Source organism: Pinus tabuliformis, chromosome 7 (genome assembly GCF_031772625.1).
Source record: "Pinus tabuliformis cultivar Carrire ecotype Pingquan chromosome 7, CPIR1, whole genome shotgun sequence".
Taxonomy (NCBI): Eukaryota; Viridiplantae; Streptophyta; class Pinopsida; order Pinales; family Pinaceae; genus Pinus; species Pinus tabuliformis.
The window spans coordinates 1,239,401,503-1,239,429,374 of record NC_142293.1 but is presented as its reverse complement, the minus strand read 5'-3'; the positions used below and the strand labels follow the sequence as shown (position 1 = coordinate 1,239,429,374).

General features: G+C 37.9%; 1 protein-coding gene across 1 annotated transcript; it reads right to left on the bottom strand.

Annotated features, from left to right (window-relative positions):
• Positions 1-18,967: 18,967 nt before the first annotated feature.
• On the bottom strand, positions 18,968-23,913 carry LOC149251859 (small ribosomal subunit protein uS3x-like). Its single transcript, XM_089459597.1, has 6 exons — positions 23,755-23,913; positions 23,275-23,422; positions 22,985-23,156; positions 19,835-19,889; positions 19,606-19,737; positions 18,968-19,484 (listed from the first exon to the last, which is right to left on the bottom strand). Exons 1-6 carry the CDS (start codon positions 23,782-23,784, stop codon positions 19,320-19,322), a joined length of 702 nt encoding a protein of 233 aa, XP_089315723.1. The 5' UTR covers positions 23,785-23,913; the 3' UTR covers positions 18,968-19,319.
• Positions 23,914-27,872: the final 3,959 nt, after the last annotated feature.

Here is a 27,872-nt window from a genome sequence, read left to right as displayed (position 1 = left end):
AACATGATCCTTCCAAGAGTTGTTGTAGATTGGTATATCATCAAAAAATACTAACACAAATTTTCTAAGGAAGAGTTTGAAAATGGAATTCATCAAACCTTGAAATGTAGAAGGTGCATTGGTAAGGCCAAAAGGCATGACCAAAAATTCATAATGACCCTCATGAGTTCTAAATGTTGTTTTTGAAATGTCTTCAGTATTCATTCTGATTTGATAATATCCTGAACGAAGATCCAACTTGGTGAAGTAAATTGATCCATGCAATTCATCCAGTAATTCATCAATGACAGGAATGGGAAACTTATCTTTAATAGTGAGCTTGTTGAGCTCCCTATAATCCGGACACATGCGCTATGATCCATCCTTCTTGTGCACCAATACTACTAGAGCAAATAAAGAACTTTGATTAGGTTGAATTATACCAGCCACTAGCATTTCTGCAACCATACGTTCAATTTCACTCTTTTGGGCATAGGGATATCTATACGGCATGATGTTTGGAGGAACACTTCCTGAAATCAGATGAATAGCACGATCATGATCACGAATAGGTGGGAGACCTTTGGGAGTCTCAAATACCTTGGAATGATTTTCCAAGACTTTTTGGAGATCTTGAGAAATAGATTATTTCGATGTGGAAACATCTAGCGAACATAGTTGTGCAATTACACCTCTTTGTTCCTTTTTTAGAAACTTTGTCATACCATTACAGCTGATTATCTTTTCTGGTTTCCCTGCAATACCCCTTAATTCAACTTCCTTTCCTTCCACAGAGAATTTCATGAAAAGTTTTTGAAAATTAAAAGCTATTGTACCCAAGGATTGTAGCCATTGGACTCCTAGTACCACATCAGCACCTCCCATTGGAATGGAAAGCATTGGGCTAGTCAATACATATTCTCCCATGATAGCTTGATATTATGGCACTTTCCAGAGTAATTTATTTTTCCTCCATTTGCAACCATCACTTGACACTCTGGTGCTAGATATAGGAAGCAATTCAATTCTTTTGCTACCTTACAATGAATAAAATTGTGGGTACTTCCTGAATCAATCAACACTATTACCTTTTTCTTCTTGATTTGTCCTTCTATCTTGATGGTTTGAGGAGTGGTAATTCTTGCCAATGCATTACAAGATATGGTCGGATTCATTTCTTCTTTATCTAGGCTTTGTTCCTAGAGTATATCCTCTTCTTTTGACCTTTCTTGCTCATTTTCTTCTTCCTCTTCACAATCTATGTAGAATAATTTCTTCTCAGCACACTTATGACCTTTAGTGTATTCGCTATCACAACTGTAACAAAGCCATTTTGCTCTTTTTTCTTCCAATTGTTGTGGTGTCAACCTTATAGGTTGTGGAAGACTAGGGGCAACAACACTTCCATATTTGTAGTTGTGAGTGGTATGCTTCTTGGTTGCCATAATTTTGCTTTCCATTTTTCTTGCTAACTTGAATGCATTCTCTAATGAATCAGGTTGCCAAAGGCGAACATCATGTTGGATATTATCCTTTAAAGTCCCTATGAACACATCAATCTTATACTCCTCTGGAATATTTTTTACCCTTATGTTCAATTTTTGGAACTCTTCAATGTGCTCCATTATTGAACCCTTTTGTTTGAGACTTTTCAATTGGCTAAAAAAAGTGTTGCTTTTTGTACCCTCATAATGTGTTGTCAATTCTTCCGTAAAAATTGCCCAAGTGATAATTTGTTTACGAGAGCAAAGCCATTGATACCATGCAAACTGATTTGGTTCCAAATATAAAGTTGCAATACGTACCTTTTGTCTGTTTTGCACATTATTGAAATCAAAAAATTGCTCTATCTATAATATCCATGTTGCGGGATCCTTGCCATCAAACTTCCTCATATCGATTTTTGGAATATGGTGGGTCTTTAACCCAACATTAGAATCTATGAAATCATGATTAACATTTCTTTTGTTCGCATCATGAGTTTCTTTTACTACTCTTTCACCATTTGTAAGTATTTCTTGTAGAAAATTTGTCAAATCTATCTTCAAATCTGCCATGTCTGTCTTCAAATCTGTTTTCAAATCTTCCATGTCTCTCTTCAAACCTATCTTCAAATCTATCTTCAAATCATCCATCTTAGCTTCCACGCCATTCATCTTAGCTTCCACGCCCTTTATCTTATATTCCACACCATTTATCTTAGCTTCTGTTAGCTTTTGTGAGAGTGACATTTGTTGCACTTGGTCTTGTAATTTTGATATATCATGTAGCATTTCCTCATCTTCTTCATGAGTCATGCTAGAGCTTTCAGGTTGCTTACTAGGTGTTTGCATTTTCTTTCCTCAAGGCATCAGTTACCGATAATAATTCTCTACTATGCCTTTTGAATTCCTTCAAAATAATTTTTCAAACCAAGCTTAAGCAAAAATTTAAAAAAAATCTACACACCTTTTTTCACTTTGTAGGAGCTCGATATTGCCTCTGATGTATTTCTGTAATTTCAGATCATCCAGTTCTAAAACTTCAACTTGCAATAGCCCCCTGTGTCCTCTTTCTAATGCCACCAGTCTGATCCAAATTGGATTCTCCAAGGAAGAGTTATGTCAAATCTCCCACGGTGACCTGATTATAGACTAGTTCAGTAAAGCGAACTTGTACAACATCCCACGTGTCCCTGATTCGACCTTTGGCTCTGAAAAATATATAAAAGAAACTACAGTCCATCCTCTTTTTGCACCTTCTTACGAAACTTCAATCCAATGCTAAGAGAGAAAGTTATGACGATTTTCCCCAGGTCCCCTGTTTGGAATGTAATTCAGGAATCTGCAAAAAAACCAACTTCCTCAAATCATATCTCCGTAAATATAGCGCGAAAAGCTCTGAAATTTTGACCCAAGGTTCAGTGTGATTTTTTCTCAAATGGGTTTTTTTCTCTTCTGAAACGTCACAGAAAAAAGTTATAGTGAAAATGCCATGATGACCTATTTGGAGCAGCGAAACCCTAGAATCCAAAGCTCCAATACCAAATGTTATGAAACCAGCTCACAAAAAAATAGAAAAGATAGATCAACGCCTTAGAATTCAACCTCTTCGAGGGGGCAACCTCCTTTACATTACACAGATGAATGAATCTTTGATGATTCAAATGGAAAAACCTCCTTTCTATATATAGGAGTCTAAGAAGTCACAGTATAACCCAGCCGACCTAACAATAATAATATAAAGGCACAAAAATAACAATAGAGGGATTTTATTGGACACAGTAATAACAATATGGGGACAATAGGGGCACAACAATATTAATAAGGGATATAACTACAATAGTAATGGCGTAATCACTAGTATTATAGGGACCTAACACCAAGGGTAGGGAGGTTATAATAAGTCGCGTAGAATCTGAAGGAAACTAAACACTTGCCCATGGTCATTTCACGTAGAAATGATACCAATGGCACGGAGCCATTAACAAAGGAGTTTGGCCCGCGATGGGCTTAAAAGGTTCTATCACCCAAAAGCCTTGGCCCATGGTCGCGAAGATCTGGTCCTATGGCAAAAGAACAGGTAAGGATCTAGAGAGAAAGGGGCTTAAGCTCAAAAAAGTGAAACTTTCAGCTTTGGTAGTTAATTTAGCAGTTAAGACGGAGTTAATTGTAGATAAAAATAGAAGCATTATTAAAAACTGTAAAAGGTCATAATGCTAAAATAAGGCAAATAAACTCAATTCAACTTGAAGAAAAATTTTGTTGAAGATCGATAATTTGGTGAACACAGTGAGAGGAATGAAATGAACTGGACAAAGGCAAAAATAAGAAAACCATGCAACAGATCAAAGAACAAGTTAACCAAACACTGAAGCCAAAAAATATCAATCCATAAATCTTTATAAGCAGAATTCGAGGAGCAAAATTATGGGGGCAGAGCAGAGTGTGTAGATTAGAGGTTGTTGGTGCAGCATGATGCATAATAGTCTAGATATGCATCAAAGGTGAATTAGAGAGAAATATTGGTGTCTCAAAGGTGTTTGAGAAGGAAAAGAATGGATTAGTGATTGATGTTGTAGGTATGTATGGTTGGTGATTTGATCAATTAGGTGTGTTCAGTAATGAGAAATTGTTGAAGGTGATTTTATCAGTAATCAAAGATTGTTGAAGGTGTTTGTAAGGTGGATTTGGTGAGCAGTAGCAGTGAACAAGATTTATTTGATTGTGACATAAGTGGCTTGTTGGTTATAGTTTGAAAATGGATGAAAGATTGATCAACAAGGCTGGAAAGTGGTAGCTTGTAGATCAAGGGTAGTATCTCTTTCTAATGGGTGCTACTAAATGAGCAGGGGCAAGATTCTCTTTCAACATAGATTGATAAACGAGTAGGGGCAAGAGTCTCTTTCAGTGAAGACTGATAAACAAGCAAGGATAGAAGTTTCTTTCTGTAGCAGCTGATAAACCTACAAGTAGTAGCTTGTGGGGCAATGATGTAATCAAGTTGAATCTTGTAATAAAAGGAAGATTGGTGTCTTGTGTATATGTTGCTCATGTGCTTAATGTTTATGTTGTTATGTTTTACATGATTGAGTTGTGTTGTTGATCCATGAATAATTGCTAAAGTGGTTGAAAAATATAATTTGTGAAAAATGTATAATTTAGCCACACCACTGATTCACCTCGCCTTCTCAGTAGTGTCCTAGTTTCCATTGTTTCTAACAATTGTTATGAGAGCCAGGGTGGCACGGGGTAGGCAAGCTATAAGTGTGCACCGAGTGGGCAACATGACCCGGCAGCGCTGCACGAGGCAACCGAACGACAAGCGTGGGTTGGACGACGGGTGAAACGAAGTTTTGAACGGTGAACGATGGAGGTGGCCCGTGGGCACCTCTGCCCGGTGAAAGGAAAGGTTGCATGGTGGTGCGAGCCAGGGTTGTAAGTTTGTTGATTTTAAGAGTTGGAACCTGGAGTTCCTCTCTAGTTGTAAATTTACAAGAATTCTGATATTGTCATTATTATTGGGCAAACTCATATTGCAGGGAGTTGCCCCTCCTGTTTATTATCCGATGTGCACTTATATTAGAATGATAATGATGATGAATGTTTTATGAATGTTTCCATTGTTCTAAAGAAAAGATAATACTTAGAAAGTTGAAAAATAAAGTAAGTATGAAAATAGGCATAGTCCACACTTGTGAATATTTTTAAAAAGAAAATAGGTGGTGGTGCCGCACCCCCCTTCGTGCAGTTGGAAGAGTGTCGCCAGAGTAGGGACGTGATAGCAGTGCCAGATCATGGATCATGGAGAAGAAGGACTGGATTACCTTAGATGGATTTCTATTTTTAAATGGCGCAAATTATACACCTTAGAAAGTAAAGATGAGAATCTACTTGCAAGCTCTTGATTTCAATGTATGGCTATTTATGGAGTATGGGGTAATAAATGATAAGTTTGATAAACAAGTCAGGGAGGAAATCATGAGAGGGTTGTCTAAGTCAAATATTGAAAAAGTAATCTGCTTTAAAACTTCCAAGGAGATCTGGGATAAATTGCAATCCATCTATGAAGCAAACATGCAAGCTTCATGTGATGCCAAGAGGCTTTCCATGGAAGATGAAGCAGTGAAATATTCAAAAAGCGTTGAAGATCATGAATCGGATGATGATTCTTTTGTATCAATAGGCCAAGTTAATGATCAGCACCCAAAGGAGATGCAATCAACAAGTAAGTTATTGTTTTGTTGAATTGTCATACAGTAAGTCATTTATTTTCAAATTGCTCACTTGAAAGTACTAGTGACAGTGAGAGTTGTTCATCAAGTTTTAGTGGAGAAAGGGTCACCTTGATAGTAATAGAAGCCCTTGACAAAGTTTAAGAAGACAATGGGTCCACCTTTGGTGAAGAGGAAGAAATAACAACTTGTGTCAGTAAAAGAATCCCTAGATCATCAAGGGAACAAACTCTTAAAGAAGATGTGAGTGAAAATTACACTCGTCGTGGATCTAGTTGCTCCTCTAGTGACTTATATCTTGATGAAAATATCTATTTAAAGAGGCAGTTCATATCATCTCTTAAGGAGATCAAGAAAATAAAACCCGGCATTATGGATCTAAAGAAAGAGAATAGAGAATTAAAAGAGCAGTTGATGAATCTTCGGAAGCATGTGAATAATTATGAAGCATTTGAAGACATTTGGACTAGTCATTATTCCTCTCAAGCCGAGATAATGTTGAAAGATGGTAGTGACAGAGAAGCACTAATAGAGAGGCTTGCCAGCTTTGTCAAAAACAAACCTAACAACACTGCAGTGGCGAAGAAAAGAAGGCAGCATCAAGGAGATAAAAGGACTTCCAAGAATCAATATAGAGGTATGCAACCCCTTGTATGTTTTTATTGTAGCAACGTTGGGCACTGATCTATAAATGGGGCTCTTAGGCTTCTTGTCTAACTTACAAGAACCTCTCCCACTTCCAGAGCGTTAAATTTTCCCAAATTTTAATGATTAACCAATGCGGAATTAAGAAATGCTTGAAAATATAGGTGTATGCTTGTATTTGTTCTTGACTCTTGAGTGTTTATGTTCATTTGCTTATGTTGATGTGAAACACAAATAACAGTAAATAAAGCAACAATTCAACAAACCCATAAGACAACAATATAATATGGAGTTCACCCTGATATCTTGGGCTATGTCTCCTTGAGCTCTAATCAACTTGATTATACTCTTTGGGATTATAGCTTCAATTCTTTTACAAGTGCTACACTTAACTCCATTGGTTTACAGCTAAACCAATGGGCTCAGAGTGCCATCTTACCCCTGGTTGTCCTTGTTCTGCAGACAGGTCTAGGCTTCTCTAGACTTGACACCTTCAGTGAGTGCTCTAAGCTTCTCAAGCTTCTTGCTTCTCTGGCTCCCTTAGAATTTTGCATTTGTCTCTGGAACTCCTTCTCCTGTCTTCGACACACCTCAGACAGCCAGCCACAGCTCAATCATTTGATCTCCTGTTGTGCTGCAACCTCATGGCTATTTAGAAGTCTATTAGAGCTCTTTGGCTCTACCTCCAACCTTTGGTGGTTTTGCCTATTTACAGTGAGCTCAATTTGAGTCTCACACAACAGATACAATCAGTAGGACTATACTTGGATCCCCCAAGTCTCTCTGGAGTACACAGACTCTCTGGAGTACTCTCTCTGTCTTTTTCTTAACCCTGGCTCGCTGCCTTTGCTTCTTCAGGTCAACTCGGCTCTGGTTTCTCTGCTTCCAGATCTGCTTACTGCTTCCTGGGTTGCCCCCTCTCCTCTCTGTCAGTCTTTGGCTTTTAAGCCAATCTCTTTTTTTTCATTGTTCGTTTCAGAGTTTCCACAACTCTCTGGTTCAAGTGTGTGATTCTAAACACCTGCATCTGGCGAATGATGTTTCGAGCTATTGCATTCCTCCTGAATACAATCCTCACACTTCTGAGGAATAGGACCTGCAGCAAAACTCCTTTTTGGAACTGTTTCAATGACCTTCATGGCAACTTTGGAACTCTCTCCATAAGACTGTCCATAGCCAAGACCCAAATAATTAGGCCTTTCCTCAACCCTTATCGGTTCAACAATACCTTGTGCATGTTTTCCCAATCCTTTTCCTTCATAGCCCATCTTGGACATTCGCTTGGAACCTATGCCTCTAGTATGTTTTTCAAAATAACCAATATAAGCATTCTTAGAAGAATTTGAAGACAAATAGGAATGGTTTACCTCTTCTTCAAGCTAATACTTAGCCAAGGCTTCTTTGGCAACAAAGAGTTGTGACTCCAACTCATGCATCCTTTTCAGGTTCATATTTGCAATATGAAGTTGCCTCTCCATTTCCTGCAATTTGCCAGAAAGCATCTGCGTCTCTTCTTCCACAGAATTCCACTTCTCTCTAAGTATGTTGCTCTTCCTTCCCTCCTCATACATTTCCCTCACCATATCCATCATGGTGGACAAGTCTTGCTTCATGTCTCCATTAAAGAAACTAGCAAGAGGAATTTGAAAAATCACTTCTAGAAGTTGTCATTTTCAAAGTGCACAAAAGAACTTCAAACAAGATTATTAAAGAGCTTATTCAGTAACCTCTTGCAATGACCTTTTGTGCTTCAAGGATTGCCCTCAGGTTCTTTGGGATAGAAGAATTCCTTCAGCCCTTCTTCCTTCTTGTCCTTCCTGGACTAAGCTATCAATAGCTTTCCCTTCACCTCTGCAAACTCAAACAATAGTCAGTGTGCAACCAAGCATACAATCAATGAGGCAATCAATCCTTGACAGTCCAAACACCTTTCAGACAAGCAATCTTTGCCCTGTCAATCAAACATTCTGATACAACCTTGTTTGAAGGTTGGGTTAATCAACCTAGCTCTGATACCACCTGATTTGAAAATGGGGCACTTAGGCTTCTTGTCTAACTTACAAGAACCTCTCCCACTTCCAAAGCTTTAAATTTTCCCAAATCTTAATGATTAACCAATGTGGAATTAAGAAATGCTTGAAAATATAGGTATATGCTTGTATTTGTTTTTGACTATTGGGTGCTTATGTTCATTTGCTTATACTAATGTGAAACACAAATAACAGTGAATAAAGCAGCAATTCAACAAACCCATAAGACAACAATATAATATGGAGTTCACCCTAATATCTTGGGCTACGTCTCCTTGAGCTCTAATCAACTCGATTAGACTCTATGGGATTATGGCTTCAATTATTTTACTAGTGCTACACTTAACTCCATTGGTTTACCGCTGAACCAATGGGCTTAGAATGCCATCTTACCCCTGACTGTCCTTGTTAAGCTTCTCTGGACTTGACTCCTTTAGTCAGTGCTCTAAGCGTCTCGAGCTTCTGGCTTCTCTGACTCCCTCAAAATTATGCATTTGTCTCTTAAACTCCTTTTCCTGTCTTCGACACACCTCAAACAACCAACGACAGCTCAATCATTCGATCTCTTGTTGCGCTGCAACTTCACTGTAGCCTCGTGCCTCTTTAGAAGTCTATTAGAGCTCTCTGGCTCTGCCTCCAACCTCTGGTGGCACTGCATATTTACAATGAGCTCAATTTGAGTCTCACACAACAAATACAATCAATAGGATTGTACTTGGATCCCCCAAGTCTCTCTGGAGTAAATAGACTCTCTAGAGTACTCTCTCTGTCTTTATCTTAACCCTGGCTCACTTGCTACCTTTGCTTCTTCAGATCAGCTCGGCTCTAGTTTCTCTACTTCCAAGTCTACTCACTGCTTCCTAGGCTGCCCCCTCTCCCCTCTGTCAGTCTATGGCTTTTAAGCCAATCTGTTTTTTTTCACTGTTCATTTCCGCTTCTCGGCTTTCTGGTTCCCTGCCTCCATCCGTTCGAATCCCTTCTTTCGGCGGTTACAATCACTGCATAACGCCTTATAGGGAGGTGGCCACCTATTCCTTTAACAGATGAGCGTGTCAAGTTCACTGAAAACACTCGATCGTTTGAAACGGTCATTATTTCCATTTACTCCAAGAATGCTCGCGAAACACGAATCTCTGCGAACTCATCGCCCATGTCGGACTTTAGAATCTCGCACAATCTGCTTTATAACTTCGTCAAATCCGGTCATCCATCGGGTCGCATCTCCACCGTTGATCTGGACCCTCCAGATCCTACGATCATTGCACATATCAGGCGGATAACTTGCTCGACGTTTACCTGTCCGATGTGAGTGGTTTTCTCTCTCTTCCGTCGGATGCATGTCACTCGCTGTGTGGCATCGGGCGGGGCTCGGTCTAAACCACTCACTGCTCAAAGCCCTTCCGATATCCCGCCAGTTTCTGTGGAATCTCGCCTTGAATGGAACTGAAACACTTTCCGCTGCATTTTATGATTTTTTGGGTCCGGACGCATGTGGCTCTCCTTCTTCGAGGGGTTTACACTACAATCAAATTCTTCCCCCATTGACTCAAACCATCACTGACTTTGCTAATTCGCGATAGCACGCGTTACCCTGGTCCGCCGCTCTACGCGCTTGATCGACGGCCCTCGTTGATTCGCGTTGATCGCAGTTAGAAATTGTCATGAGGATTCCTCTGATAAGCTTGATCTTCACAAGATTTTTAATCTTTGGCATAAATTATAGAGAGTTCATGAAGACTTAGAGAGTTTCAATATCCATTTTGGATCAAGTACTTCACCTCCAAGTGTCCAAAAAGGAAAACGCAGGTGCAGCAACATAGTTAGAATGTTCCATTTCAACCACATCCACGAGTTGAATGTTATAGGTGTAAGAAATATGAGCATAAAGCAGCTACATGAAAATTTGGCGAGAAAACCTCTTTTCACAAACACTATAATCAGAGGCATGGATTATGATGAAAGCAAGCAAAGAGAACTGCGCAGGAATTATTTCAACACTCAAAAGAAAGTCAGATCAAGTGGCGCATGGAGGCAACATAGACTAGTGTTTGGATTTGAATATTATCAACAAAAGACTAGCATATAAGAGTCTAAAAGTCCTATAGTTGAGCTCTCTTACATACCCTGTAGTAAGCAGAGACTCTAATCAGACAAAAAGAGTAATAGCTCTGCTGGGTCTTCCTTGCAGTGCAAGAAAGATGCAGGCACAGATATTGAGAAAGAAGAGCAAGAGGTAAATTACAAATTAGCTTCAATTGGTGCTAAAAAGAAGAATGATCAATGGTTTGTATGCTCATGCAATGGTAGACAGTGACCCAGTGAGGCAAACCAACGCAAGAAATCAGAGATATCCAGGGATGGAAGAAAAATGAAGATAATCTACTCAAGGGGAGTAGATCTCTTGTTCATCTTCATTGAAAAGAAGAAGTTGGCTTCAAGAAAAGCCAGAAAGGTAAAACGTAAGGAGCCGAAAGGAACATGCCAAGGAATGCATCTAAATTATCAGATAAGTATTGAAGAATGTTTTCAAATCATATTGATAGATAGATGGTGGTGATCTATTTAATGCTAATGCAAGTATTGTTTGCAGATTACTAGTGCAAAGAAGAAACATGGCCACAGGGGGAGTAATACTCGAGCCAAAATTTGAGTATCAAATTATGCATTAACAATTGATATCATTAACGATATCAGTTTTGTACTGCATGACAAAAGGTAACGATTTTGTCACATGTTCTCTTTAGTTGTTGATATGATGAATGGATTCATTGTTATGATGTTGTTGTAATTGATAATTTAGACATAGTGGTGAACAAAGCGCAATTAAAGGATATAAATACTTTGTTATCAAGAGTTCAACAAACGCTAAAAGTAGCATTGATTCATAAATTGGTATCACAAGTACTATCAATTGGTATTTACAGTCATTAGATTCTTTGTCAGAGTATGGTGTTTATTTCTCTATAAGTCGAAGTGTTGGTAGGCAAGTATTGATTTATATGAGTATTTTTAATGATGAATCAAAAGTATGATGGTGAATTTGTTGTCATTAAAAGTCTATCGGGAGAGATACAAGCTAAGTTGTTGGTCTAGGCATACATTGATGAGAGTCCCTCTATGTTTGTCGAGTAAGCACTTCTAAGTGTTGTACTTTGTTGTTGATTAGCTGATAATTGATGGTGTCATGCATAGGATGATCCAGGTGGATGTTGGTGGCCACCCGTCTATCCCACTTGGACCCCCCACAATTGTCTCTTTCAATTTTTCAGTTTCCTTAATTGTAACACAATTTACTATTTTTAGCAGTTTTTCGAGTCCTAAACTTTTGGACCCGTTTTGAAGCCCTAAAGAACGTTTTCTTTTTACAATCTCCCACCAGCAACTTTTGGTAAGACATTTTTTTCGCCGTAGTCCTCGGAGAGATCTTTCCAACGGGATATCATGCACGTCAAACAGAAATAATATGACCAAGTCACGACCCCAAGAAGTTCGCTGCCCAACTAACCCCAACAAGGCCCATAAACTCTTGGTGTTGCATCTCCTCAGGTTAAGGCTTTGGTTGTTTAGGGTTTGCTCTTATTGTTCAATAATAAAAAGACCTTTGAGCCTCATTGTAACGCAGTTCAGAGGCATATAGCCACCACGTCTCTTCTCATAGATAAGATACCATCGTCGAGCTAGTCTCATTTCCATACTGTTTGTAAGCATATTTCATTATTTGATATTAACCAAAGGAAGTGTTATTTATGTTGCATCTCTATATTTATGGTTATATCTGTAATTTGTTGTGTTCTTGTTAAAATTCGGATCATAGGAAAGGTTGTTCTTGTTGCTAGAAGTCAAGTGTACGTGTCTAAGTAGGCACTGTTATGAATGTAATCCTAGTTAAGACTCAAACCAACAAGAATCGTTTTCTCATCTCTCAGTTGCACAAGCATGTGTTGGTTCAGCAAGAGATCCCTCTTGTTTGCTTGAAGTGGAGATTGGGAGTAAATATTCCTTTCCCTTCAACTCAATCTTCTTCATAGGATCAAAAAGACATTGCTTGGATCAAATCAAAGGTCCCTAAGGTTTTCAGTGTAAGAAGTGATCAGAGGACAGAGGGAGATTGTTGACAAGGGGAGCATGTTAGTATCTTTGCAATTGATGTCAAAGAGGAAGAGGTATTGTTGATCAAATGCAAGATTGTAAATGATCATTAGCAAAGCACAAAGAGAAGTATCAAAGAAAATAATAATCATTGGTAATGATGTCTTGTTTGATCTTGGTGTTGCCATCAATGCTAGAAGGGGAGATTGTTGGCAATCAAACTAGCAGAACTAAAGTGGTTGGAAACCTTTTTAGCACATAGCCAAAGTTGGCACAAGTGGCAAACCCTAATGGAGTAGCAAAAAGGAGTTATGGACAGACGTCACAGAGAACAGAGCAACTTTCCATTGGTCGCAGGGGGAGCCCACACTATAGACTTCCCGGCAAAGGCAACCCGACAAGTGTGCCCCACAGGATTGCGAAGGGCGCACAAAGTGAAAGCATCGAGCAGTGAACGTTGGGACACAGCAGTAGAGAGCCGACCAATGAGGATTCGAGCGAGAGGTCCCCACTCCAATAGCTCAGCTCGGCAAAGCGAGCCTAGAAGATTGTTTAGGGAACACAAGAGTTGAGAGTCGAGATATAAGCATCGAGCCACGCGGCGACATTCCAGCAACACTATGGGCATTAGTCTTGTCAGTGCTCGAGGCATCAGGTGGTGGTTTCCCATACCGTTGATTGCGTAGATTAACAGTGGAAAACCGCTTCGGTACCACTCCTAATACCATAAACCACAATGGAGTGGTGTCGAGGCCAGTGTCTTGAACCCGAAGGTCTAGCAAAGCGGGGAATATGATGGGGCGTCAACCTAGCGGAAAAACAAAAGAAATAGCTGGGATTCTGTTAAAATTTTAACGAAAGAAATCGATGCAAAACCAAGGGTCACATAACACTTTCTCTCTCCTCCAGCAGAACAAATGGCAACATGCAATTAGCTCAAACGACACAAGTGATGATGTCAACATTGGCCAATCCATAATGGACCCATGCCCAAAAGGCCCATATTTGAGTGACATGTGTCACTTATCACAGGCCGACACATAACAAAAGTGACGTCAAAATGACATCATCCCACTAGATGTAGCTCGACAGTTTGCTAATAGTGCATAGAGGCAAGCCAAGACACGTCAGGCATTGACATAGTTGATAGAGCGGCAACAAATGAGATTGAGGCCAAAAGGACCCCACATAACAACTCATCCCGTAAGATAGACCCCAACGGTTTATAATAATAAGTGCAAAAGTAATACATCGAGATAGAAGGGCTACGCGCTAAACCCTGACCCTTGGTCATTTCACATAGAAAGAAACCAAGGGTGCAATGTATAAAGAAGCACAAATAAAAAGTGTTTGTATAGAAAGCTTTGGCCTTAGTGTCAACCCATGCTCATTTCGCGTAGAAATGAAACCAAGTGCGCAGAGGCTAAATAAGTCGCAAAGATGGTCATTTCACATAGAAATTAAACCTATGTCACATAAAATGAAACCAAGTGCACGAAGGCTATAATAAGTCACGGAAAATCTCAAGGTAGCTAAGCACTTGCCCATGGTCATTTCGCATAGAAATGAGACTGATGGCGCAAAGCCATTAACAAAGGAGTTTGGCTCGCAAAGGGCTTAAAACAACCTAGCTCCCAAAAGCCTTGGCCAATGGTCGCAAGGACCTGGTCCTATGGCAAAAGAACGAGTAGGGCACTAGAGAAAAAAGGGCTTAAGCTTAAAAAGGCAGAACTGACAATTTTGGTAGTTAATTTAGTAGTTAAGCCAAAATTAACTGCAAATAAATATAGAAGAAACACTGCTAAAACTTGTAAAAGACCATAATGCTATAATAAGGCAAATAAACTCTGTTCAACTTGCAAATAAATAAATTGTTTAAAGTTGATAACTTGATGAACACTGTCAAAGCACTGAAAAGAACGAAACAAATCTGTTCAACTTGCAAAAATATAAATAGATAAATAAATTGTTTAAAGTTGATAACTTGATGAACACAGTCAAAGCACTGAAAAGAACGAAACAAACGTAAAAATAAGAAAACAATGCAGTAGATCAAAGAAAAATTAACCAAAGGTTGAAGCTAAAAAATATAAATCCAGAAATCTTTGTAAGCAAAATTCGAGTGGCAAAATTATGGCGGCAAAGGTTGATAAGTATAATTTGTGAAGAACGTGTAAACAAACGTAAAAATAAGAAAACAATGCAGTAGATCAAAGAAAAATTAACCAAAGGTTGAAGCTAAAAAATATAAATCCAGAAATCTTTGTAAGCAAAATTCGAGTGGCAAAATTATGGCGGCAAAGGTTGATAAGTATAATTTGTGAAGAACGTGTAATTTGGCCACACCACTGATTCACCCCCCCTCTCAATAGTGTCATAGTTTCCATTGCTTCTAACATCTACAACCATTGTGCCTCCCTCAAAGCCAAATTGGATCAAGTCAAGCTTGTAGAAGCAATGGAACGAATAATGTCAAGCAGAGATCAGTTATTTGCATGAAAGTTCAACGTCGCTTAAAAAAGCACTCCATAAAATAAATGAGAGATGCCTTCCCATTGAAAAGGCCTTTGTCTTCCCTACAAGAATAAGTCATGATGCATAGTCATGGATATACAAGTGTACACATTGATATGTTCAAGTTTTACATTTCAATCCAAGAAAGGAATACGGTTGAGAATTCAAGATCAAACAATTACAATGGTAACCATACTCCAAAAGAACACTATTAATCAAGAGATAATTACATTCATCAAAATGCGTCGACAACTCATCAATTTTGAAGCAATGCTTAATGAAGTGCAAATTTAACCAACCTTTGCATCAATATGTGAGCAACTATAAAAATGGCATCTATAAAGATGTTTCCACCATGTAATAGCGGAAAATGTAGACCAGGTTCTCTGGCATTAGAGTTAACTCTCAATCAATGTGCAACTATGTATCAAGGCCTTATAGGTAATGTTAAAAAAAACTCACTTTATTGTATTTCCATTACACAAGCGAGTGGGGCCATACAAATTAACTTTGTTATTATTAACTTTGTTATTATTACCCAAATGAACGCTTTATAAATGTGCATAAATTTAACTAATCACCACTTGCACAAGACAAGTACCTAATCACGGCATGGAAAATAAAGATTGTGTTAAATTTCTCCAAAGTATGTTAACATCTCTTTAAATTCACTAATATTTTAGTTCAATATTCCATTGAATTGTGTATTCTTTTATACATAGTTCAATATTCCATTGAATTGTGTATTCTTTTATAGATTGAATTGTGTATTCTTTTATACTATGTGTTTTTTAATGCATGATTAAAATTCATTAACTCTGTCAATTTTCTTTTCTTCTTTGCTACCTAAAATTAAATCTTAGTGTATTCTTTTATACTTGTACTTGTGTTTTTTATGCAGGATTAAAATTAATTAGCTATCTCAATTTTATTTTTCTTTGCTACCTAAAATTAAATCTAAAATTAAATCTTAAATCTTTTCTTTGCTACCTAAAATTAAATCTATCTTAAATCTAGGAAGGTTCAGCTACAATTTCAGAATGTATAACTCCATATTCTATTAAGCATAAACAAATTAAAAAAAGAAATACACAAGCAAAAATCTAAATTAAAATATATTTAGATGGGAACTATATATTCTCTATATATACGTTCACTTTATTTTATTAGTTCTAAATAAAATTTAAATTTGAATCAACGTGATGGCTAGTACATTCTCTTCACTAGTGACACGTAAAATATCCTTCAAACCAATAACATTACAATATCATCCAATACTAAATATCAACATAAACATCTAAAGATATTTTAATGGAGACATAAAATATCCTCCAAACCAATATCATCCAATATTAAAAATCAACACAAACATCTAAAGAGATTTTAAATGCAAAGAGTTCAGATAAATTTACATTGGTTTCTTTTTATCTTGTTTTAGATTCTTATTCTACATATGTTTTACATTTAACTTATTTTACATAAAATTTAAACTTAAATCAACCTTGCATGCAATACATGAATGAATTAATATGAGACCAAAAATTTGAACTTAAATCAACCTTGTAATTGCATGCATTACAGGAATGAACTAACGACTAATAGTATAATCCCTTCAAAAGGGAGTTGTGAAAGTAGAAAATCTCCTCACTTTTTCCATGCAGTAAATTGCTTAACAAGACCGTTATATAAAGATTCTTAATCTACCCAGCAAAAACCAAAAAACAATAATGCTACTCATTCAAACCATGCCAAAGGTTGAGACTAGGTGATTTATTCCATTCATCTCTCACAAAACCCTCCGTATGAGGAATCACTATGATCAGTAACTTTACGCAAATTTGCTTCCACTATTTTTAATAATCCCAAAACAATAATGATTTTCTTGATTCTTCCAACCATGCAAAAGAAAAGCCAGTCCAACGAACAATTGATATCATATCCTTCCTACAGACTTGGCTAACTTGCACATTATTTTGTTTCCACTATCATCATTAATCCCAAAACAATGACAAAATTCTTAATTTTTCTAACCATGCAAAATAAAAGCCCACCCAACCAGCAATATTAATATCATATCCTACCTCTAGACTTAGAAGCACACACATTTCCTAGATCTAAAAGACCCATGATACTTTCACCACTCTCTCGTGACATTCTTCTTCAAAAACTGTTCTGTTGCAATATTTTGTTTCCATCATCTTTAATACCAAAACAATGCTGATATTCTTGATTCTTCTAACCAAGTAAAAGAAAAACCTACCCCTACCCCACACCTTTGTTTCCACTATCATTAATCCCAAAACAAGCCTACCCCTACCCCTACCCTACGCCACCTTTGTTTCCATCATCTTTAACCCCAAAACAATGATGTTATTCTTGATTCTTCTAACCATGCAAAAGAAAAGGCAACCTACTGCCACAATCAATATTGATCTCATATCCTTCCTCCAGACTTGAGGACGAAGCACATTTTCTAGATCTAGAATACACTAACTACTCCCTCTATCATGACATTCTTTTTCACAAAATGTCCTGTTATAATATTTTGCTTCCATTATCTTTAATCCCAAAACAAAAATGATAGTCTTGGCTTTTCTAACCCCTACACAACCATCAATAGTGATCTCATATCCTTCCTCCGGACATGAGAAGCAAACACATTTCCTAGATCTAATATAGAATATGATTCTCTAACCACTCTACTTCGTGACATTCGTCTTCACGAAATGTCTTGTTGCAATATCGTCATACACCTCCGCATGACCCCTCCAATTAGAGCCCTTAAGCTTTCCAAAGGATGTTTATAAGATACAATATCTTATTGAACTCCTCTCTTAAACACTGGATTTTCAAATGATGTTTGTAAGATGAAGATATCTGATTGACCTCAGTGCAAGGCCTTGGGAGTTTGAAGGTCAAAGGATCTATGCGGGATGACACTATATCATTTCATGATGTCATATTGACAAGAGCTATGAAACCCACAAATGATGTCCGTAAGATGATATCATACTGACCCTGTAAATACATCAAGACTCAAAAGGATGTTTATAAGATACAATATCTCATCGAAATCATCTCTTAAACCCTGGATTTTCAAATGATGTTTGTAAAATGAAGAGATCTGATTGACCTCAGTGTGAAGGCCTCTGAAGGTCAAAGGATCTATGCGGGATAACACTATTAGCATTTCGTGATGTCATATTGACACACTGAACCTGTAAATACATCACGGCTCAAAAACATGACTATCGAATGACACTATCCTATCACATCCTAGTTACAGAACCGTAAGAATATCTGTAATATGACCATCCTATCAAAGCTTAGATATATAACTTTAAAACGACTGCAACGTGTCTTCCTCAACAAATCACCCTATGGGTGGGTGATAATATTTCCCTTATCTACAATACCCAAGATACACGCATTCATCTTCATAAAACATCCGGCTACAATACTTTCATATTCCTCTTCTATCTTTGTTTCCCATTACATTTAATGTTCACGCCACTTATTAGATTGAGATTCATAGAGGATCCACCCTCGGTCACCAGTCTAAACAGTCTCAAGTTTAAATAAGATTACGATGTTCATGGCATAGATAAAGTTTACCCGCGGATGTTAAAAATCCTTGTCTAAAAGGAGGTTAGCATTTTCAGCCATTCATGGATAGGTGGAAAAAATAAACTATTACTTAAAACAGGTGGTTCAAGTACATCCTGGCATTATACAAATCTTAAGAATCCAACTATTTAGATTCACCTTTTGAAAACATAAATTGTTATTTTAAAACTCAAACCTCACATCAGAACGACAATAACAAAGCAGGACAAATAAGATCACCCTCAAAATGATAATATGATAATTTCATAGGACAACATCGGAGAATGATTCAAGGACGAGAGGGTGCAACACCTATAATATTTTCCTACCAAATACTGAAATTAACTAGGATCATACTATACTGTGTTTAGATTCTTATTGCTACCAACAGTTGCATAAGATAAATAATTACTGGAATACAATTTTGGGGCTTACATAAGATAAATAATTACTGGAATACAATTTCGAGGCAACGATGAATCCCAGCCACTTACACAAACCAAAAACAATCTCAAAAAAGGTTGATACTGTGAATTTTTTGCAAAACTGGTATTCTAAACTAAAGATGAATTAAAAAAGCTCAAAGATTCCGCATAATCGAGTACTTCAAGTTAACATTCTAAGCTAAAGAACTATACCTCCCAATGATCTCACGATATCTTTACCAACAACACTGCTGGGAAAAGACATAGTAACTTCCCCATTTTGTTTTATCTAAGAAAAGCAGAGGACCGCTGCAAAGCCTAAGTCAATATTTCAACTTCATTCCCAATGATTGGCTTGGAAGAGAAATCTTCCTCATCCTTGGGAGTGTGGATGGTAACCAAGTCAGGCAATGGTTTTGTTGGCCCTTGCTTGCCCTTAGGATCCCAATCCAACATGATCTTCACTTTAATTCCAAGAACACCCTGCAGATTATGCCTAGCATTAGACAACTACTTCACACAATAAAATGAGTCTTCATATTATAAAAAGACATTTGTAAACTTTATAGACTTCAATAAACAAAACAAATAAATATGCATCCACCTGTCTCAACAAAACGTGCCTAACTGCCCGATCAATGTATTCATTAACAGGTTGACCAGAAGAAATCATATAGCCATCCTTGAACTTCATTGACTTAGCACGCTGTGCCCTAAGTTTGCCACTAACAATAACCTGTAAAACAGCATCCCGTTAGATAAGCTTGCTAAACACATAAAAAAATAGTTGCTAGTTGAAGCAATCAGCAATAGGAAGCTAAAAAGTTTCTTACTTCACAACCCTTAGCACCACTTTCCATGATAAACCGCAGCACTCCATAGCAAGCTCTGCATCACAGAAAGACCAGAAAAGAGGGAATCATTTGTCAAACAAATAGGCTAAAGCAATCTATGGTGAAGGCTCCAAATAATTCATATTGTTCTTGCCCGTGAGATAAAAATCCAATGGCATCTTTAAGGAGCCTGGGAATGGATAGAGAGGTTGCCAAAAACAGTTTTGATGTGTTGTAAAAGAAGCTGACCAAGTACTGGATTTAGTGGCTAACATAGGCAACTGATGAAGGGCCTAAAGCATAAATGAACAGACTGTCTTTGAATCAAAAAGGTGGGAGAATGAGAGCAAACACTCAGGCCGTATTTGGCAACAAAAGAACATGAGCAAAATAATGAAATGATGCATTGGTATATGGATATATTTCGTCCTTAATATAAGGGCATTTGGAAGATGGCATCGCATTGAAGGAAGAGACTTATAGAGGCAAGTGCCAGTTATGGTCATCCGAGGAAGTAGATCTTTAATGATTTCTCCAAATGTAATTACTAGGATAAGAAATTTACTAACTTGCACTGAGCAAAATTATTAAATGATGCATTGGTATATGGATATATTTCATCCTTAATATAAGGGCATTTGGAAGATGGCATCGCATTGAAGGAAGAGACTTCTAGAGGCAAGTGCCAGTTATGGTCATCTGAGGAAGTAGATCTTTAATGATTTCTCCAAATGTAATTACTAGGATGAGAAATTTTAAATTTATTGTGAACCCAAGCCAACGTAAGCATGGAGAGGTCTTATCAGCAAGGCTTACAAGTTGGCAGAGGTAGAACAGCAATGAAGTATAGAGGCCCAAAGCAAAGTTGCAGTTCTAGAAGGGAAGGGTTAGTAGAAAAATAAATCATTCTGCTACATGGTTGAGACATCCTTATTCTATAAAGCTTTTGGGAGAGAATAAACCATTGGGGGGGCCATGAAGCAGCACAAAGGTATGAGGGATAGCTCATGTACCCACCACCAATAAGAATTAAAAAAGAAAGGATATGTCTTCAAAATGAATGGTCCTACAGATGCCCTAAAGCGACAGGCAAAGCAGTAATTCAAGAGTATGATAACCTAGATTAGAAACTCAAGACAGTTGGCAATTTAGAATTCATTGGAATATTTATGCTGCTGCCTCTGCTATGAAGCAAGGAGCTGGAGAGATTAAGGATCAAAGCCTCAAAGGCCTTATTTGACAAGAATAAACATTAACAAAAAATTTATGTCAAGGCATTGGTTTATATATTTACTTTATGATTAATCCATCGGCAATTTGCGGGATGGCATCAAATTGAAGGGAAAACTTTCAAAGGTAAGTAATAATTATAGTCTATTCCAAGATGGGCAGAAGATCAAAATAAATTCTGTAAAAGTTGGGAAAAAAACTGTTAGGGTGACCAAATTATGGTGATAGCACAAAAAGAAAACCAGACAATGGCACACCAGCGTGTAGAAAAGTCTTATTGGTGAAATTTAGAAATTTGCAAAGGTAAAATGACATTGAAGTATAGAGGCCCAAAGCAATGTTGCACTTGTAAGAAGGGAAGGAGTAGTAGGAAGAGAGGAGTAATGAGGAGAGAGAGAATTCTGCTATGAGATTAAGACATCCTGGTTGTGGAAAGATTTCATCAGAGGAAGATATTGAGTAGCCAGAAAGAAGCAAGAGAAGTAGCAGAAGAGAAAGCTAATCTATCCTAACCCTCTAAGAATAGCAAGGCCAATATCTGTTTTAAAATTGAATGGTTCTGCAGACACACTCAAGAAACAGGTAGAGCAGTAATTTAGAAGGATGGCAGTCTAGAAGCTAAATATTGTTGGGGAACATTTACACGTTGCTTATGCTATGAAGCAAGGAGTTCACGAGTAATGGTACCTGATCAAAAAGACCACTAACAGATTGCAGTGTAAGTTAGGCACACCTCCAGACAAGATTGTTGACAAGGCTATTTGCACAGGAGATGAGAAAGTCATCAATGACCCCATGGCTGGGCCTGGTGCTTGACTTTGGTCTTAAACACTCTCAGAGTAAGATTAGAATCTCAAATGTCTGTTCAGAATAGTTTACTTGTATATCCCGTGAGATAAGTAACAGTAGATCAACTAGGTGTAGCTCGAGTGACTGAAAGGAAAAGATGCCCCCCTCCCCCACCCAGGCTAAAATCTTATTTTATGACATGCTTACCATTGTATTACCTGGAAAAGAATCAAAAAAAAAGTAATGGCGAGTGAATTTGTCAGCTGACCAACATATAGGCATTTTGCTATCAAAATTATGTACTCAAACAAATTGGCACCATCAAGATTCTCTATTATTGGGCATTTTACTGTCAGAAAAACGTGTACTGCATAAGAGCCGGGACTCTCAAAGTTATAGCCAAGCTTCTTGTTCTTATTGCAGGGAATCTTAAATTAAATAAGATATACATGCAACTAAAACAGTTGGAGTTTTAAAAGAAGCAGGATCAAAATTATGCATTTTTTCCTGGAAAGATCGCTCCAAATTATGGGCATTGAGTAATTCGTCTAGCAGAAGGCATTTCCCCGTAAAGTTCCAAGCCTAATAGAAAATACCAAATTGGCTTTGCTGTATACCACAACCAATACCCCTTTTCTTCTCAACTATCTTAACAGGAGAAGTCTACTAATATGAAAACAGCAGGCAGAGTCTACGAAATGACATTTAAACTACCTCTTACTGCAGAATAATTCAGTGATATATAGATAAGAATTTAATTGTCGATATGGCAGATGCACGATTTAACAAAATTCTGTAAACGTTGTGTATCAAGAAAAAACATTAACAAGATACAATGCAACGCCAATTCATCTTCTATCTTAATTAACCTGGCAATAGGAACCAGCCCTAACCCTACTGTTCCCTTCACAGTAGTTATTACTGCAAAAGTTATAAATTGAATTGAAATCAGCTGCCCCATTAATTATCTTTATAAAATTGGTCTTCACGCAGCTTGAAACATACAGAAGTTGCACCATCTTACTAAAACTAGACTCAGAATTTATTTACGAATAAATGCTTCAAATTTTAACTCAAATTAACGGCAACTGTGCCACCCAACCCTAACCCTGCATCAAAGAATGTACATACCTTCGAACTGCAAGACCTCCAAGCAGCTTGTAGCGCAAAGATTCAGCTTGAGCAATTGCACAAAGCCCTCTGTTGTTCACCTTCTCGGCGTAAAGCTCGACAGTGCCCTCCGGAAAATTGAATCTTTTCTGAACAACGGATGTCAACTCCCTGATTCTCCTCCCTTTCTCGCCTGATAAATTTCAAACCCCAAAAAGTTAAAAACCACTGATAAACCTTATCAACATTCTCCAATCCAAAAAATCAAAACTCTGAAAAAGTAGATATAAGGATACAGAATACAAACATACCAAGAACGTTCTGGGTACGAGTCGCCCGAATGATGATCTCCGTCCGCATAGGAGTCACGCGGACCTCCACGCCAGAGTATCCATCCTCCGCAAGCTCGCGAGTAAGGACTTCGTTCAACTCAGCAAAAAACACACCATCCGCGACAAACTATAAAGATAAAATAGTTACACATTAGATCAGGCTCTCTCTCATCCCTTAAATGCATATTTCCAACATGAAAACCCTGGTAACCGTACATATCTATTCAGATGGAAATACAAAACCCTGCTTACGGCGAAATCTCTCTCATCAAATAAATAAAATCGATGACAGGGAAAACGTTTCATATATACAGACCTCTTCATCTACTAAGAAAAATTGAGCATGTTTTGACAGGGGAGATGGATGAATTACACACTCTAACCATCAATACATTTTGTGCACATAAATTGTTGTAATTTTGGCACGAAAACACATTCCAAACGACTAAAATTTCTCACCTTTCGCTTCTTGCTCATCTGTTTCGCCATTGTTGCTGCTTGTAAGAGGTGCCGACCAACTTCTCTTGAACTCCCTCCTCCTTCGCGGCCTTCAATGCCCTCCAAAAGTTCAGCCCTTCGACGCTAATAGCGAAAGGGTTCAATACGAAGAACAAACCCTAAAAAAAATCAAATGGAATTTTAGGAAATTTTCAGGTCCGCGCCTAACAGAATCAATTAAGGAAATTAGATAAATAATATAATTAAATTAAGTGATATATGCGTGGCGAAGTTGTTTGTAGATATATGGGATTATGTATTGGGTACTCTAACGAGTCCGAGTAGTTGCAGGGAAAGTTATGGAAATTTTGGTTTTGGAGAAAATTCGGTAAGGATTTTTGTAAATCTAAGTTATAGTTGTTAAACTTCAAAATTTTAGGTGTCTTAAAGGTTTTTGATGGTGCTAACTCCATTTCCACCTTCAAAAACACAATTCAAACACTGCCTATACAAGATTTTTTGAAAATTTTTTGCCCAGCGTCCGGCCACTTTTGGTCGTCCGAGCAATTTCTCCGTCTCGTTAGACAAGGCCATTATGTATTTTTGTTTTTGCCCAGCTTCTAGCCACTTTTGGTTGTCCAGGCAATTTCTCTGCCTCGTTAGACAAGGCCATTATGTATTTGTGTTTGAAAGTGGGTGTTATACTAACATACACCCGACGCAGGTGACAGGCGAAGGAGAAACCGAAAAGAATAGACGGTAGATATATATTGTAAAAGGAGGAGAGTAGAGTTTAGTTTTTAGGATAATAGGTTAATGTGATCAGGTTTTGGATAGACGGTGATTTAGTGTTTTGTTAAGACATAATGGGTTAATGTTGAGAAACCCAAAAGAATAGTGAGTAGATATATATTGTAAAAAAGAGAGTAGAGTGTAGTTTTAGGATAATGGGTTAATGTTAACATGTTTTGGGAAGGTGAAATCTAAAAGAATAAAGAGTAGATATATATTGTAAAAGGAGAGTACAATGTAGTTTTAAGATAACGAGTGAATGTGTTCAATAGAAAGTATAAAGTTTGTCAAAGATAATAACAAAAATATTTACCTTAAATTAAAATTAAGTGTGAAATCAATTATAAGAAATATGGTTAAATACATTTTATCATGTAGTCAATTATAAGTGATAGATGTTATAAGGAAACCTTGTGCAATTATAAAGTTATAAAATTAGCAAATGTTCTTAGAGGTACAAAGACACACGGAAGGAATAGAAGATTTGGGAACATCATCTTGAAAAAGTAAATTAGTAATAGAATAAATATTAGATAAAAGATTATTTGAAAAAAAATTGAGAAAACTCTATTAAGAAGAACAACCTTCTAATTCTATGGTTGTTTACTTGTTGATGGAAATTTGTCCTTGCAACATTTGGTTGTGCTTAGAGTAAGATCATTGATGGAAAATCATGCAAGTAAATCACTAAATAACCACAAAAGTAATTCTTTGAGTATTGAGGAATTGTTGGTTTATTATGTTGCCATGTTGAGTAGAGCAAATTGTGAAGACAAAATGGATCGCCAATAGTCAGATCAATACAACTTAGAGAACAACTTCAAAGAGAACTAGACAAAAAAATCTAACTATAGTTTGATATATAAAATATAATTTTACATCATATTTTTCAATACAATAATATAAAACATTTTTATTGTGATATTAGTTAACAATTCTTACATTACAGTTAAATAATAAATTTTTATTTTTACATTAATTAACTAAACAATTCTCATTTATATAAAATTAAGTTTAAATTTATAAAAGTTATATTTTTATTAAAAATTATTTTTAAAATATCAAAAAATTATTAAAATTAAAATTACTAATTTTAATTTTAACGGAACAACTATTATCTATATAAAATTAAGCTTAAAAAATATAAAAGTTATATTTTTGTTAAAATTTATTTATAAAAAAATCAAAAAATTGTTAAGATTAAAAATTACTAATTTTAATTTTAACTGAACAACTATCATTTATATAAACTTAAGTTTAAATTTTGTAAAAGTTATATTTTTATAAAATTTATTTAAAAAAAAAAATCGAAAAATTATTAAAATTAAAAATTGCTATTTTTATTTAATATATAAATATTTTGATTATGTGTTTTTCGGGAGCTCTGATGGGGAGGAAGACCGCAGGCCTTAGCGAACGGTCGCGGGAGCGAAGCCTGCGGCCGATAGGGCCAAAGGCCTAAGGCAAAACGGGAAGGCGTGCGAGGAAACAGCGGACGACAGCGGGCAGATCGGAAGGCGACCCTGGGCTCCAAGCGAAGACACCTGTCCGGATCAAAAGGGTCGGAACGGCGCGAGGACGGTCAAGGAAGCGTGACCGGGAACAGTTGAGGTAACCGGGTCCTAGGCTACAGGAACATTCTGGCTTGTTCCCAGGAGGCTAAACTGTCGGCATCTCCGCCTAATCCAAGGCATCTCCCCGCAGCTGGACAAACCTTGACTGAGCTGGTAAGATTAAGAGGGTAATCAGGCAATTTAACCATGGTAATCCCTGGCGAAGCGGTTGATTTGGATCCTGAACCGGAAGACATATTGTCCGTTTGGGGAAAGGAGCTATCAGCTCAAAACCTGGAACTTTTCTTCGGAGCTAGCAGTTTGCATAGGTCTGTAAAGGAAAACTCAGATCTGATTGTTCCACGGTTCAATGTCTCGGCGCCTGACGGTTCGAAGGAAAGCCTGAGGTTGGAATCGCGAAGGATCCAGGAGAACCAGGCATACCTGAACCCCCATGAACAGAATCTACTAAAGAAGGAGAACCCTCAATCCGAAGATCTCTTAGCATCTCAAGTAAGTAATTCAAACGCCCTAATTCTTGCCCAGGTTCGTTCTGGAGGCCTGGAAGATGTTGTCTATGGACAGAGCTCCAAAAACTGGCCATGGCAAAGCCCAAGCGATGGGCTAAAAGTGGATTTAGGGCCGGATAAACAAGGTAGTCCTCAGGCTTTAACAAGAACCTCTTTAGCAAGGGCCGGGGCAAACCCTCGAGCACCCCTGGGAGTAGAGGGATGTAAGGCGAAAGAGGGTGGTAGGAAGGAAGATTCGAAAGAAATTGCAGTTTGGCAGTTGGAGGAGGAAGGGCTTAAGGAAGAGGCAGGCGAGGGTGTAGGAACCGGGAAGAAAGGGGGAGCCTGTGAGGTTGTGATAACCATAGAGTCGGAGTCAGCAGGAAAGAAGGCCCCGGCGCAGCCAATAGAAGCCTCTGGGGGGGAAGATGTGGCGAAAGATAGAGAGGAGATCCTAGGCAACAAGAAAACTGGGGAGAAGAGAAAAAAACAAAAAGTAATTAAGCAAAATTCAGAAGCAAATCTGGTTCTGGGGGTGGACGTTCAGATCGAGGAAGCAATGGAGGTGGCGGAACACACAGTGGTTGGACGAGCAAGAGGGAAGAATTTTTCGGCGCATTTTATTCAGAACTGGGCTGAACAGCAATGGCAAAAGGAGTTGGGAATTTCCTTTAAAGCATCGGTGCTAGCAAAAGGATGGTTCATGATCCAATTTGATAAAAAGGAAATGGTAGATTGGGTACTGGCGCGAAATTGGGCTTTTGGAAAGCGGCCTGTGCTGTTCAGACGCTGGACTCCCCTGTTTGACGCCCAGCGAGAGAAGGTAGACTCATTTCCTGTTTGGGTGCGGGCTCCAGGGTTGCCACCCTTCCTATGGGTGGAATCCGTTTTCAGATCTATAGGCAACACGCTGGGCACCTTCCTGGAGGCGGACATGTCATTTGTAGAAACCAGAAACAAAGCCATGGCCCGAATTCTGGTAAATCTCAATCCAGGGGAAGGCCTCCCGGGGAATATGAAAATCCATTATAAAGATCTTGTTTTTGATCAGCTTCTGGATTATGAGCACCTGCCTTTCAGGTGCCATAGCTGTCACGAGCATGGCCACTTGGCAAGAGACTGCCCCTTGGGTTATCGGCGCAGAAGGCATCAAAGGAAAAATGACAAACCAAAGCGCACAAAAGGCGACGAATCTACTCCCAGGTCAGAAGCGAATCAAGGGGTGAATGGTATAGAGCTGGAAAAGACAGAGGAGCAGAGGGATACGGAGCAGAATCTGATTACC